This window comes from Giraffa tippelskirchi, chromosome 4 (genome assembly GCF_054371585.1).
Source record: "Giraffa tippelskirchi isolate mGirTip1 chromosome 4, T2T-mGirTip1v1.2.pri, whole genome shotgun sequence".
Taxonomy (NCBI): domain Eukaryota; kingdom Metazoa; phylum Chordata; class Mammalia; order Artiodactyla; family Giraffidae; genus Giraffa; species Giraffa tippelskirchi.
The window spans coordinates 208610647-208626139 of NC_137278.1; the positions used below are offsets into that span (position 1 = coordinate 208610647).

Sequence of the window (15493 nt, forward strand, 5' to 3'; positions counted from 1 at the left end):
GGGAGGAAAAAAATCTGTCTATATGGAGGGTGTGCGTTGCTCAAATTTCTACTAGAACCTCCCCAAAGCCAATAGGAACAAGACAGCACTCAGCTCAAGCTACTTTTTTAGACCCACTGGTTGATTTCGTGAATGGCCCTCTCGATCCGTGGTGGGCATCACTGTTTCTATAGGAAAAAACCGAAGAGCATCAGTGTCAGTTGGCAAGCAGGTGTGCTGGATGTCGAGTCTGTTCTGGCTTGTTCCCTGGGCTCCTCATCCACCGCTGGGTCTCCTGAGAAACAGAGGTGCTCTGTTCCTGCCCTGGTACTATGGCAACCGGTTGTGCTCCCAATAAAGTCTGAATGAATGGAGATGGTCCAGCTCACCTTCTAAGGCTTCCCAGGTGGCGCAGTGGTAAAGAATCTGCCTGCTAATGCAGGAGACACAGAAGACATGGGTTCGATCCCTGGGTTGGGAAGATCCCCCTAGAGGAGGAAATGGCAACCCACTCCAGTATTCTTGCCTGGAGAATCCCACAGAGGAGTCTGGTGGGCTGCAGTCCATGGGGTCCCAAAAGAATGGGACATAATTGAGCGACTGAGCACGTATGCATGGACATGGGTTAGGTTGAGGAGGGATGTTCCCTAATTACAGACACCGTTCTTGTCCTTGGATGAAATGATAAGCGAAAGCTCCTAGCAGCGCCTGGCGTGTAGCAGGTGTGCAGGAAGTCAGTATTAATGGAACCCAAAGCTTTTCCCATAGCCCGCGTTGTCTGTGCTGAAGCCTCTAAATTTGGCCAGTATGTCACCACCCTCATAACAATATCCTCACTCCCCCTCCTAAAGGGAACCAAAAGCTTTTACATTTTGAAAGAGCATTCTAAGTTTTATTTGTGAGCATACAAGGACTGTTACTGTATTTCACTTTTGAAAAATATCAATGGCTGGGGTGGCCCTTTTAGGGCAAAGCACCCTGGAGTCTCTGCTTGCACAGTTGGAGCACTGAACTTGGGGCCAGATGTCCTGCCATTGGTTCTTGCTTGGTTGTCTGTTTCTAGCTGTGTGACCTCAGACAGGTCTCATAACCTCTCTGAGCCTCAGTTTTCTTCTCAGTGAGATTTCTATGGTAATGCTTGCCTTGCCAGGTTATGAGGACCAGAAGGAGTTCTATGGGTAGGTTGTTAGCGTATAAATGAGTCACTGTGAGGAGGCCGTTTGGGGCTAGAGAACTGGTGAGGTCTTGGAGCCCCCTGCAATGACAGGAGAGCAGCCGGAGCAGGGCACGTGGGATGCTGCTGGGACCGCTCACCCCGGAGGGGCTCCAGGCACCTGGGAGCTGTGTCATCGGCACCCCTCGTGGCCTGGGCTGAGTCAGGCCGGAAGAAGAATGGTGGAGGCCATCCCTCCCGAGTTCTGTCATCCTTGAATTATTTCCTCTACAAGAACCTCCTGGATTCCTACTCCATGCCTATCCCCATGCTGAGTGCTGGGGAACAAGTTTACACCCAAGCCACACATCCTGCTTTCAGGAAGTTGCCTCCTAGCTTCCCTAGCACCCTGCCATCTGAGTTCCTACAGTGTATTTTGCAGCAGTAGGTTTTGTCTGTTAATGTCTCAGCAGGAGAGACAAGCAATAATGTGGCAAGGCTGCCGCGTACAGTCGACTATTTTGTGCACTGCAGATCCTGGAGACACCATTCACAGCCTCTTCTGTGTGCAGCGCACAGCTTAGTCGACTGTACCCAGCAGCCCCAGTATAAGAGCTTGTGTGTGAAGACAGCACACGCGCCTGTACCTCAGCCACTGGCCAGGTGAAGCCTCATGCTAAGCAAAGAGCTTGTCTGCCCAGCCGTCTGCCTTCAAGTCACTCTCAGTCATTCCAGCTTGCAGGGCCCGGATCGCCTCTTCGAAATCTTTACCTCTTAAGGGGTTAAACACACGCTGCTGACCCGTCCGGGAGCCTAATTCGGAAAGCTTGGCCCAGGATCAGTATGCATTACGGATGAGATTCAGAAATTCCACCTAAAAACAACAGCGCGGCCGTCTCTGCCGATGATGAGTGATCGGCCCTGTCCTGCTTTCACGGCAAATCCCGGGATTAGGCGCTTTCTCTTCTCGGGGAGGCAGAGCCCCTGCCCCCCTGGGGCCACACCCTGGCCGGCAGCCAAGTCATTTCCAGGGAGATGCAAAGAGACGGCCTTGGCCGGACTTCACCTCGGGGCTGGCGGTCCTTGGAGGGCAGGGGGGTGCAGAGGGCCGCCGGCGCCCTCTCGGAGGCCTGAGAGGGGGCGTGAGAGGGGGGCGGACACCAACACCTTTTATGCTGCCTATGCTGGGGCCTCACGGAGCAGCGATGGGCCATAGGCGTTGGGCCCAGAGCCATTGTGACTCATAGAGAAGCAGCTATTCCTGCTGCAAAGCCCTGTGAGGAGGGCTCCCGACACCCAGTTTCACAGAAGCAGAAACTCTCAGAGGCCACCCCCAGGCTGGCATGGGACTCTTAGGGCTCATAGGGGTCCCCTGCTTTTGAGGCCCCTCCGCCCCCAGGTCAGCACCCAGGGCCACAGGGAGCCTCACTGGACACCTCTCTGCTCCTGCCCGTGGATCCGCGCATCACGTGGGCTACTTCTCACACCTGCTGGCCCCCTGTCCCTCACCCCTGACATTTCCCAGCCGTGAGGTCCACAAGCCTGGCCAGAGCCTCCCTCCACTCTCAGCAGGGTGCTTCCACATGATGGCGAAAGAGGCTCCAGCCACAAGGCTCCTGAAGCCGGGGACCCCCTGCTCCCCTCCTCCCACCCCCCGCAGCCAGTTGCTGGTGGGTCTACCAGGTTTTAACCCCCACCTTTCACATCCAGTCCTGCCGCCCGGCTGGAGATGTCTTCAGCCTCAGCCTGCTTATCTCCTCCCCAGGGTCCAGCACTCTAATCCCTTCCTCTTCCCTCTACTCTGCTCCAGACAGACCAGCCCATGCCCCAGACCTCAGCCATTTCATGGCCTCTGTTGTCTCCTGGACTTGAGCCGTGGCATTCACCTCCTTCTCCTCTCGGTGAAGCTCCTATTCATCCCTCAGAGCCCAAGTCAGCCGTCACCTCCTCTCACACGCCCTCCACGCCCCACCTCCCACAGGCAGAGTGTGCTGCTCCCTCCTTTGTGCTTCCAAAGCCCCAGGGCCGAGCTTCTTATAGGACTCTGGTCTTCATTCTTCTAGCAAATAACGTGTGCGTCCCAAGGGAGCAGGCCCTGCTCTAGGGGATGCATCAGCCACCAAGAGCGACAGACAGACGTGAATCCTAGCCACGTACACGTTTTCTTCCGGGGGTAGGAGCAGGCAGGAGACAAGTATGACATCCACACCGTCAGGCAGTGTGAGTGCTATGCAGACGGCAGGGGAGGAGAGGGAAGCGGGCGGTCACTGTGCATACGGTGGTGGGGGACGTTAGTCCAAAGACCCGGAGGGCTGAGACAATGAGCCGTGCAGAGATCTGGAGGGGGAGCTCCGGGCAGTGGGGACGGCAGGTGCAAAGGCCGTGAGGCAGAGGCGAGCCCAGCGTGTTCGAATCGCAGCCGACGAGGCCGGGTCTTCAGGCCGCCACAGCAGCTCGGGCTTTACTGCCGAATGAGGTGGGAGCCGCAGGAGGGTTTTGGGATGAGGGGGGAGACGCTCCCTCTGGGCGCCTGGGTGAGGCTGGGGATCTAGTTCTGTGACCGGGGATTGAACCTGGGCCCCCTGCGTTGGGAGTGCAGAGTGTTAACCTCTGGACACTGTGGCTTGCTCTGTGGGCTTCCCTCATAGCTCAGTTGGTAAAGAATCTGCCTGCACTGCAGGGGACCCTGGTTTGATTCCTGGGTTGGGAAGATCCACTGGAGAAGGGATAGGCTACCCACTCCAGTGTTCTTGGGCTTCCCTTGTGGCTCAGCTAGTAACGAATCCACCTGCAATGCGCAAGACCTGGGTTCAATCCCTGGGTGGGAAGATCCCCTGGAGAAGGGAAAGGCTACCCACTCCAGTATTCTAGCCTGAAGTATTCCATGGACTCTATAGTCCATGGAGTCGCAAAGAGTCAGACATGACTGAGTGACTCACTTTCATGCAAAACCTTTCAAAAAACCGGTGATCCAGGCTGAAGGTGACCATGGCTTTGACCATGTGGCCCCAGCAGGAAGGGTGGGCAGCAGACAGATTCCGGATACATCAGGGGGTAGTGCCAGGTTTTGCTGACGAGTTGGGTGTGAGGCAAAGGTGACTGCATGGGTCTTGATCTAAAGAACAAGCAGATTGGGCTTGTCAGCAGGTGAGCTGGGGAAAACTGTGAGACAGCTGCTCTGGGGAGGTCGCAAGTTCCCTTTGGCATTAAGATTGTGGGCCTCGTTGGACACCCTTGGCCACTCAGGGGTAGAGTGAGTAAGTCTGGGAGGCGCTTGTGGGTGGATGGGAGCTGGAGCCCCAAGACCAGACAAGCTCACAGAGGAACTGAGTGTAGACAGAGGAGAGAGGAGGCCGGAGCATTGCGGCCTCTTGTGCTCAGAGGTCGGGGAGATGAGCGGAGGCCAGCCCGGAGGAGGAGGCCTTCCCAGGAGGCGGGACATGAGCCGTGTCAGTGACAGTGAGTCTGGTCAGATGAGGACAAAGGATTCACCAGTGGGTTCAGTATTGCCCCAGCTGATGCTGACCTTGATCAGGCCATTCTCAGTGGAGCGGGGTCAAGGGGAGACACCAGGGTAGGAGTGCGGGAGGCGCCCCTGGGGGACTCCTTCCAGGAGATCTGCTGGGCGTGCGAGTGGAGAAATGCTGGTGCCAGGGGGGAGGGGGTGTGGTCACGGCATTGTGAGTTTTGGGGTTTTTTAAAAATATTTATTTATTTATTTTATTTGGCTGCGCTGGGTCTTAGTTGCGTCGTGTAAGCTCTAGCTGCAGCATGTGGGATCTCGTTCCCCAACCAGGGGTTGAACACGGGCGCCCTGCGTTGGGAGCGCGGAGTCTTAGCCACTGGACCACCAGGGAAGTCCCCGTTGTGAGTTTTTGCTTGACTTCCTCTTCCACTGATTGTAAATTTCTGGAGGCAAGAGCCTACAGGGGGTTCATTTGTGCCATGCCTCCCCCATCACCCTATTTGTCTTTCTTTCTTGCACACCCTCAGATGCACACACACGTGTACACACACAGCACGCCCACTCAGCAGTTCCCCAGGCCCGGCGCCCGGCAGGCTGCAGGATCACATGCGCCTGCTCACGTACAGAGTCACCAGGTGTTAAATGAGCCCAGAGCGGCCTCCTCGGCGTCTCCCGAGTTCTGCGGATCGGCTGCGTTCAGAATGATTTGTGACGCTCTTACCGCTGCTGTTATGCACCTTCTGAAAAGCCTTTGAGATCACCGGCACGTTCATAAATTATTATTATTTTTTTTTTAAGAAAATGAAATGTTTTTAGCCAAAGAGCAGCAGAGGCATGTTGTGCAAAATTGGGGGAAAAAAAAAAATGAGTCTGATGATGATACGGATCTTCCGACGGCCTCACCTGACGACCGTAACTACACAGAAGACCCAGACGCCCACCATCAGCCACTGTCAGCAAGAGCACTTCCGGCAGCCTCAGATCCGGGTGTTCCCAGATGGGAACGTTCCCAGAACGTTCGATCTGTGCTTGTGGCTGAGAACTCAGAGTGTCGGGTCCTCAACTGCCACAGTCGTCTCAACAGCAAGAGCACCGCTGTGTGCCAGGCACTCCCAGCATGTAGGCCACACATCCTGTGTCCCTTGGGTTTCCCTGATGGCTCAGTGGTCAAGAATCCCCCTGCCAATGCAGGAGACAAGGGTTCAATCCGTGGGTAGGGAAGATCCTCTGGAGGAGGAAATGGCAACCCACTCCAGTATTCTTGCCTGGAGAATCCCTTGGACAGAGAGAGCCTGGCGAGCTACAGTTCATGGGGTCGCACAGAGTCGGACACGACTGAGTGACTTAACAACAGCTGTGTCACTTATCCCTGTGGGAGATGGCCCCATTCTCCAGGTGAGGACACTTGAGGCTCGGAGGGGCTTCCAGGCTCAGGGGGCGTGACTGAGGCGTGCACACAGCCTGTTGGGGCTGGATGTGGGGTTCCTGCTGCCACGACCGTCCTGTGTGACCTTGAACCAGGCAGAGTCCTCCTCTTTGAGGTCAGTCCCAGTCCTGAGATTTCTCATCCGAGGGCACCTAGAGACATGCAAGGGAGCTGATGAGTTGGGTCTCGGGGCGGGGAAGGCCCCCCAGCAGGTAGGCGGGTGGGTGCTAATCCAGGCGGGAGGACTCACAGAGAAAGAGGGGAGGACTCGTCCTTCCCATCACCATTGCATCCTGGGCCAACTTGGTAAAAGCAGATGCATCAGATGGCAAATCCCTTCCCGAAAACCACTGAGGCTGTCTGTCCCTCCGGTGAGGCCAGGCGGCTTGGTGGAAGGGCAGCAGCCCAGGTCTGGCTACGGGGGCAGGTTTGCTGTTCTGGCTCAGAACTCATTTCACCCCCAGAGCTCCCACTGCACCTCCTGGAACTGTGAGGCCCCAGCACGTGTGGCTGAGATGTTGGGGGAGGAGATGGTGGATGGGGGTGTCTTCATACCCACCACATGCCCCTGGAAATGCTGGTTCCTGAGTCCAGGGAGGAGCCTGGAAGGTTTAGTGCGGCACTGACATTTCTTTTCCTATTTCTACCCGAGGGAGAGGTGGGCCCGGGGGCTGACTCTTCACTTTCCTGCTGCTGCCCCGTCTAGGTCCTCTGGTTTGGTCGTGAGAGGCCCGGGAGGAAGTGCGTTTATGAGAGCCGAGAAGTCGGGAGGATGGTTCTGCTGAAGCAGACTTTAAGTCTGCGGCCGAGACCCCTGTCCCCCTCCTTCCAAGCTCTTACTGGGTGTTTTTCAGGCAAGAAGAGAGGAAGACAGGGTTTGGGAAGCTCCTTTCCTTCACGGCCCTTGACCGATATGATTGCCCTATAGTTCCTTTCTGCCGTTTTTGCCCTGTATGGATGACTCAGCCAAGGGCAGGACATTCTGGAAGTTTCCTCCACACCACGTCAGGGCAGGTGCAGTCGGGTGGAGAGAACTAAGCTCGGGGTCCGTCCCGTCTGGGTGGGCGCTGTGCCCTGATCTGGGACATCAGCCCCCAGAGCCTCGTTCTCCCCGGTCGGAGGGAGGCGATGGTCCTTCCCCCCAGGAGTGTGGGGAGAACAGGATGGAACAGTGGATGCGGGGCCCGTCCGCTCCCATCTCCTCCCCCGCTGTGGACCTCTTTCCCGGCCCATCACCAGTATAGCTTTGGACGTTAGCCGTACAGACCCTATTTCTTCCTGTTCTTGCATTTTCCTCTCCGCCTCTGGTCTGTGCTGCTCATCCTGGCCTGGAGTTGTCCCTATGGAGGAAAATGTCCTGAGATCTGGGTGATGCTTTGCTTTTTTCCCAGTGGCCCACTGTGTTAGCGTTTGGTGAAACCACGTGGGTCTCCCCTGAGCTCCAGGGTTCTCGGTCCTGGCACCTTGTCCAAACAGGCCGACTCATCACCTCCCCCAGCTCGTGGCTCTGTGTGGCAGCCGCCAGGGCCACACTGGGAGGTCTGGTTCTAACATGTCGCCTTTCTCCTTCCACGTGAAAACCCAGTGACCTATGGCTATCATCCATTCCTTCCCGCCACTTTTGTTTCTCTGGGTGATAACTTTCAACTTTATAAACTGGGCTTAGTGCTTCGGTCTTTAGTTCATGCATTCATTTAGCAATTCACTTATTGCGGGCCTGCGATGTGTCAGGTCTGTAGTAGGACCAAGGACCTACTGTGTTCCAAGAACCAGAGATATGAGAGTGACCAGGAGGACCTCCCTGGTGGCGCAGTGGATGAGAATCCGCCTGCCAATGCAGGGGACGCGGGTTTGATCCCTGGTCCTGGAAGACCCCCCCCATGCCGCAGAGCAGCTAAACCTCTGTGCCCACAACTACTGAAGCCCTTGCCCACAGACCCAGCGCCGTGCAGCAAGAGAAGCCGCCGCAGTGAAGGGTAGCCCCTGCTCGCCGCAACTAGAGAAATGCTGCTTGCGGCAATGAAGGCCCAGAGCAACTAAACATTAATTAGTTAAATTTTAAAAAGATTGACCGGAAAAGAAAGTCAGTGCCCTTGGCCTCTGGCCTCACACAGCAGTAGGGAGACCTGACAACCGGGAAGACCCATGACTCTATAACCTGATTCCAGGCAGCAACTGTGTCGTATTCTCATATGATGCTGACGTGTGGCTTTCTTCCCTCTGCCTTTTTTTTAACTTGAATCTCTGTCTTTTGAAAAGCACAGTTTATTTCCACTGGCATGAGGTACCATGCCGTCTCTGGGTGGATCATCTTTTTTGGTAAGATGCTCTTCGACAGCCCTGTTCACGCCATTACACTTGGTCAGTTAGAATCGCAGGACTTCTGAGTCGGAAGCTGAACTTGAGAAAGACAGTGACTCGTACAAGGTCACAGGGCTGGTCGGTGAGGAAGCAGCACCAGGATGCCAGGCGGTGATTCCAGGTCTCCACAGACCAGTGTCTCGTGCAGATGCCCCTGTGGATGATCCTCCTCCTTTCAGACAACCTGTGGATGATCAGTTGCGACCTCAGTCAAGCAGCAGAAGCTTGGGGATGGCTGCAGGGACCCGGAGCCCAGACCACAGTCCCCAAGAGCTGATGGAGCTCTCCTGCTGGACGCTTGTGCTCTGCGTTCGGGCTCCTGGCACATCGGCTGCAATTTACAAAGCAGAGACGAGACATGAAGGTGAAGTGCCTGAGGGGACCTACATTTTTCAAAGGAAAAAAAAAAAGACTTAATTATATCTTTCAGAGGCACAGACACGCCGAGGAATACCAGCAGTGTCTGGGACCCGAAGCAGAAATGCCAAAGATGAGGATTTGGAAGATTAACACAGTTGAACTCGGCATCGTGGCCTTTTTTTTTTTTCCTGGGGCTCTTGAAAGCTAAGGAGGTAAACATCCCAGCAGGGAAGATGGACAAGGCAGGCATGCTGGAAAGAGCCTTTCCCTCTCTCCTGCATTTTGCTGCAGGAATGGTCTTTCCACATAAAGCTGCTCCTGCTCAGAGCCTTCAGGGGCTCCTTCCCTTCAGGACAAAGGTTTGAGGGGCCGTCAAGAAGTAGGGTCTCTTCTTTCCTCCCCTCTCTGCTTCTTCTCTTTTCTCTCTCTTCCTCTGCCTTCATCCCAGTGGATAATTGTAATGGTGCTCCCACTGTGTCCTGCCCGGGCCCTGGTCTGGGGACTGTGGACAGAGATGAATGTGACGTAGACCCTGCGTCTGAAGGGGGAGTCGACTGTGAAGGTTTCCCCGAGGGAGACCAGGTTCCAGGTGGGGCAGAGTGGGGCTGGCAAGGCTTCATGAAAGAGGACACAGGTGGTCTAGCTGGTCCCCAGCGTCTGGCGCAGAGCAGATGCCAGCCACACACCTGTAGAATCAAGGGACGGGTGGAGTTGGACCCCTGGTGGAGGTTCAGTTTCCGATGTCTGTGATGCCACATTTGGGCAGCAAGGGTTTCTCTAGTTTACTCTCTTGTTTCCCTGCACCCAGAAGGTTGGTGGTGGTTCTGAAAGAACAGTGGTCTAGAATTGGTAGTGGTGAGGAAGCCAGGAGACTACTGATCTGGATTCCCAGTTCTGTGAGCCTAACAAGGTGTGAGGTCCCTGAAGAAGCCCTTTACCACCTCCTTAGCCTCCTCTGTCTTTCCGCAAGATTAACTGTTCCCAGAATTGACTCAAATCTTCACACTTGGGGCCTTTGCACAGTCCTACCTACCTCCTTGGGCTTCCCTGGTGGCTCAGATGATAAAGAATCTGCCTACAATGTGGGACACCTGGGTTCGATCCCTGGGTTGGGAAGATCCCCTGGAGAGGGAAATGGCAACCCACTCCAGTATTCTTGACTGAGAATTCCACGGACAGAGGAGCCTGGACGCAGTCCGTGGGGTCGCAAAGAGTCAGACACGACTGAGCTACTGACATTTTCACTTACCTACCTCCCTGGCTCCTACTTAGTCTTTTTTATTTTAAACTTCTTTTTTTTTTGGCTGCACTGGGCTTCTCACTGCTGTGGCTTCTCTTGTTGTGGAGCACAGGCTCTAGACACTCGGTCTTCAGTATTTGTGGCACATGGGCTTAGTTGCTCCATGGCACGTGGGATCCTCCCCGAGCAGGGATCAAACCAGTGTCTCTTGGATTGTGAGGCAGATTCTTAACACTGGACCACCAGGGAAGCCCCCTACTTAGTCTTTAAAATCCAATTTGAAGTCATCTCCTCTGTAGAATCTTCCACAAACTTCCCTTGTGCAGAATGGCCTCTATTGGATGGATGGATGATGGATGGATGGATGGATGGGTGAAGGATGGATGGGTGGGAAAACTGTGAAGAAAGAAGTGATATCAGGAGAAAGTTTAGGTTCAGTGAGGGTGAGGACCAGGAGGTGGATCTCAAGCTTGAAGGGAGCGTGTTCACTGAAAGCAGAGCCCCCAGGAAGTGTGGCTAGGCTGAAGGAGAAGTGATCCGGCCCACAGAGTGGGTGTGGCCTGGGAAGGGATCCCGGGACCGACTAGGGTTATAGATAGCGTTGGAGACTCAGTGTGGACGCCAGGTCACAGGAGAAGGACGGAGCCGTTGACTCCCTGAGCACCTGCTGTGCGCACTCGCACAATGCCTTGTTTAACCCTTGCAGCACGCCTATGTCTTCCACCTCTGTCGTTCTCTCGTTAAATGCAAAGATCCTGAGAAAATCCAGGCCCTGAGTGTGACCTGCATCAGACATTCAGCCTTCTGCTTCCTCTTTCCCTTCTCAACGCCCTTCTTCTCTACAGCAGCTCTTAGGTCCCTTTTGTGTTCTGTTTGACCTCTCAGCTGTTTACAGTTGGAACACTTAGCCAACAGCGTGACATTCTGGTCTTTAGGCATCGCAGAAACAAAGCCTCATGAAATGCCCTAACAGTACATATTGAGATTTAAATACATTTTCTGTACATCCAGAGCTTTCCCTTCTTGTCAGTGTTTAAGGCAATCTATAAAAATATTCAACATTTGTTCTATTTTTTAATCATGGAGGAATTCGGTCCTACTTGAGCTGAAATGCGTATCACGCTGGAATGTTGCAGAGAGTTTTGATATCCAAGACTTAGCAGGATGGCCTTGTGATGGTTTTGTTTCTGACTCTGAAGGTGGCTGTTTAATCCCTGTTTCACAGAAGAGGAAATGGGGACTCAGAAAGGTTCAGTAACTAACCTGGGATCATGCTGCTGCCTGAGGTCAGTTGGACTCAAACCTTGTGTCCTGAAGGGGCTTCCCTTGTGGCTTAGACAGTAAAGAATCTGCCTGTGATGCAGGAGACCCAGGTTCAATCCCTGGGTCGGGAAGATCTGGTGGAGAAGGAAATGGCTACTCACTGCAGTATTCTTGCTTGGGGAATTCCATGGACAGAGGAGCCTGGCGGGCTACAGTCCATGAGGTCGCAAAGAGTTGAACATGACTTAGTGACTAACAACAACAATATATACTTTGTATTTATAATAATTAAACTATACATATATATATATTTATATGTGTGCATGCACTAAGTCACTTCAGTCGTGTCTGACTCTTTGCAACCCTATGGACTATAGCCCATCAGGCTCCTCTGTCCATGGGATTCTCCAGACAAGAATACTGGAGTGGATTGCCATGCCCTCCTCCAGGGGATCTTCACAACCCAGGGATCGAACCCACGTCTTTTTGAGTCTCCTGCATTGGCAGGTGAGTTCCTTACTGCTAGTCCCACCTGGGAAGCCCATATATTTATATATCATATATTGACTGTATGATATTTAAAGGGCTACAGTCCACAGGGTCACAAAGAATCAGACACGACTGAAGTGACTTAGCACACACACACAGTATAATAATAATATATAGAAATAAATACGTGTCTGATCATAGCTTGCAGAAGTGCTCCCTCCACCTCATTGCTCTCTGTTATAAACTAGCTCTCTGGCTCACTGAGCCTCTCAACTCTTTCTTTCAAGCCCCCTGAGCCCCTCTGAGCACTGCCCCAGGGATGGGTGCAGGTAACCCAGGCCACTGAGGCTGGTGGGCACCATGGGTGGTCTCCAGCCTGGGGAGAGGAGACAGTCACGCTGGTGAGGGTGCTGAGGGACAGGAGAGTCTGGGGCTATGCTCACCATAGGGGTCACAATGACCCCGGCCCCAGGCGGTGCCCAGGAAGGGGCAAATGGGAGTGGCCCAGTCATCAGGGGCCGCTGGCAAACCGAGGGTGGTGACAAGCCCCCGTCTTTAGCCAGGAGCCGACAACGTTCGTGGGCGTTCAGACAGGACAGAGCTGGGATGTCATCGCCAGGCAGGGGCAGAGAAAGGGTGCTGACAGCCCACCGAAGCCTCTGCTTATCTTTCCATCAGAGCTAGAGCCCTTGTTTGCTTAGAATAGCCTGGAATTCCACCGCACTGCTGGGCACTTCACCTTTGAAACACAAGCCCGGGGAGTGAAAGGGGGGATGACCTGCCCAAATCCCCTTCCTGAGCATGAACTTGGTGGTCTTGACCGAGAACCGGCTACTGGTGCAAAAGGCCTTGGGCCCCTTTAGACTCCCCAGAGCCTTCGCTGATCTCAGGGTGGGTGTCAAGGGCCACGCTGGATGCACATTCCCCAAGTCTGTGGCAGGGCTGTTTGTAGAGACCAGCCTGCAGTCAGCAGTTGGACTCAGCAAACGATCTGCGTTCTGGCTGGTTCTCAGGCTCCTGGGTGTTCTTTGCGGGCAGCCCTGCAGTGATGGGTGGTTCTTGACCCTGCCTTCAGTGACGTCATGTTGGGCTTGGAAACTGTCATATGGCACAACCAGACGGCCGGCTGCTCCAGCACACCCCTGCGCCACACGGCTTTGGGAAAGTCTTACTACCGGAGCTGGGGCGATGGAAGAGGGTCCCTCCTAAATGTCAACAGCTGTAGGGGTGGCACCTGCTCTGTGCCGGGCACGGGGATCTTCAGGAAGAGAGGCGCTTCCTCCAGGAAGCCTTTCCTGACTCCCCTGCCTCCCTCACCTCCATCCTCGCCCCCGCTGGACAGTGTGCGGACTTCTGTCAGAGCACGGCACTCATCTAGATCCACCACTGACTTTGAAACCAGGATTCTGTTTGTTTCCTCGGCATCACCGTGAACAGAGCCTGGTACCTGTTGAGGAATGCGTGAACACGTGTGGAGGTGAAGCGCTGAGCCTGCCTGTCCGGCGGGGAGGTGGCCCTGCACCCCTGGAGCTCACACCTTGGTGGACACCGAGCTGGGGGGCAGGGGTCGGGATCAGTCAGTGCAAAGCACAGGGTCACGTGGCATCGTCTGCTCGCTGAGGGATCTGAGGCCCCGAGAGGGTGGTGGGCTCTCCACGTCCAGCCAGGAGGGGAGCGCTTACCTCAGCCCCAGCGTCTGGTCCCCGAACACAGGGGCGTTCCCTCCGTGCGATGCTGGCCCTGGCGGGCAGGCGGTGACGTCAGGGTCCGGCCTGGAGACACGGAACTTGCAGGGACAGAGCACTTGGGGTTGTTCCTCCTCCACTGTGACTGAGCTGAACTTACCTGCCGTTCCCTCTGAGTCTGGGGAGGCCATCATCATGGCCTTTGCCAGGTACCTACGCTGGTCCAGGCGGACCTCCCTGCCACACCCCAGCAGCTTTACATCGCAGGCCTCTGCCTCCCCGGACAGACACCTGTCTCCCCCGTGCCGTCCATCCTGACCGCCCTGACCCGTCTCAGCTGGACCCGAGCCGCCACTTGCTCACCTATCACCCTAAACACTGAACAAGGGGCTCAGATGTCACCCTCCAAATCAGAGGTGCGGAGGACGAAGGACCCAGGAGCGTGTCCCATAGGGAACTGGGAGTTCTCTGCTCAGATAAAGGGTTTCCAGGCCCCCAGGACAATCCTCAGCGTGAGAGACTGGGGGAGGAGGATCACACATGCTTTGTTTCTTCCCAAGGGTCACAGGTGGGCACAGTGGGTTAGGAGAGAGGGGCACGGGTGTCTTTCAGGCATCTGCTCCATGCCAGGCCCTTTATCTAGACTCTTAAGTCCTTGGTAGAGGAGGAAACCAGGCTCGCAGAAAAGGAGCTGGCACGGAGCCTAAGGCAAGGACTCCAAAGCCCACGCGCAGACTCACTCACGGTCCGAGCTGCACGCAGCGGACAGGCTGCAGTGAGCCCTCTGTCACTCGTCCCTAGGGATGGTGGCAGAGCCCGGGGGCCACCCCTTGGAGGGAGATGCTGAGCACCCGGCTCAGGCGGGACTTGATGAGGTCCGAGCCCTCCTGTAGCTCTGAAATTCCCGGAGGGAGATGGTGTCCCCGGGCTCCACATTGCTTGGGTGCCTGCTAACTCCCCAAACACCTTCTGCTCTCCCCACAGGCGTCGTCCGCCAGGTGCGGCCCATCGTGGGCCCATCCCACGCCGTCCTGAAGCTCGAGATGAACTACGTGGTGGGGGGTGTGGTGTCCCACCGGAACGTCGTCAACGTCCACATCTTCGTCTCTGAGTATTGGTTCTGAGGGCCAGTTCGCAGCGCAGCCAAGTCTGTGCCTCCAGGCCAAGTCATTGCCCCGTGACGATGCCCTGTCCCCGTTTGTACCACCCAGACATATCTCGATTTTATGTATTTGTTTGTAGTCTTAGGCCGACATGTATTAAGCTGGGCCAAATGAATAAGTCCATCTGTTGTCTTTTGGTGTTTAAATAATGAGTCCAATGACTTAACAGTTTGGTTAAAAACCTTGCTTCTTTTTTAATGCAAAGGTTAAATTTTGCTGCCTTTTCCTGTCTCTGGGCTTGGCATTGCTAAATGACCAAGGGAGAAAAAAAATTTTTCAAGGGGCAGCTAAATCCAAATGGCAAGAGAAGACCAGTTCTTGCCCTGATTTTATGAAAATTTGGCATTTGGTACTTTTTTTTGCCAATCAAGTTTTGTATATGAAATTCTAAAGACACAGTTACCAAAGAAGAGCAGGTGTGATAAATTCTGCCCAGAAGCAGCCCACCACAGCGCCCCAGGGAGCCCTTCAAAGGTCAATTACAATTGTGTGGGAACGGAAGAATCCCCCGGTACAGCCACAGCCTGTTAGGTTAGTGTGCGGCTCCAGGATTTTCGCCAAAGCAGTCACCGGGTTTTCTGCACCCTGCATCTGTCCTGTATCGTAGGTGGGAAAATAAACAGCTTTGTGAGCCTCCTGATGCTGTGTGCATGGGAATCTTTTGAGAGGGGCGGTCCTGACTAGCCAAGGGCTTGCGAGTATTCCCCAAGGCCTTCTGAAAACCCTCCTGCCTCCCGAGGCTCCAGGGTGGCGCCCAGCCTGTGTATTGGGAAAGGCCCCAACCCACATCATTTCTGACAGCTTGCCATCGCCTGTCCCCAGAAAGCATGGCTCGAGCACCCTCCACGCCCCAGGCTCAGCCCAGCAGGCGCGTCCTGGAGCTCTGCTGGTGGTGTCCCTCGTGGGCT

General features: G+C 54.9%; 1 protein-coding gene across 1 annotated transcript in view; it reads left to right on the plus strand.

The window, feature by feature from the left end:
* Window positions 1-15225, plus strand: part of FBLN1 (fibulin 1) — an 82844-nt gene extending 67619 nt beyond the window's left edge. Inside the window, exon 17 of the mRNA XM_081594940.1 lies at window positions 14407-15225. Within this exon, the coding sequence (XP_081451066.1) occupies window positions 14407-14546 (140 nt within the window). The 3' untranslated portion in view covers window positions 14547-15225. The remainder of the gene's footprint in view (window positions 1-14406) is intronic.
* Window positions 15226-15493: the final 268 nt, after the last annotated feature.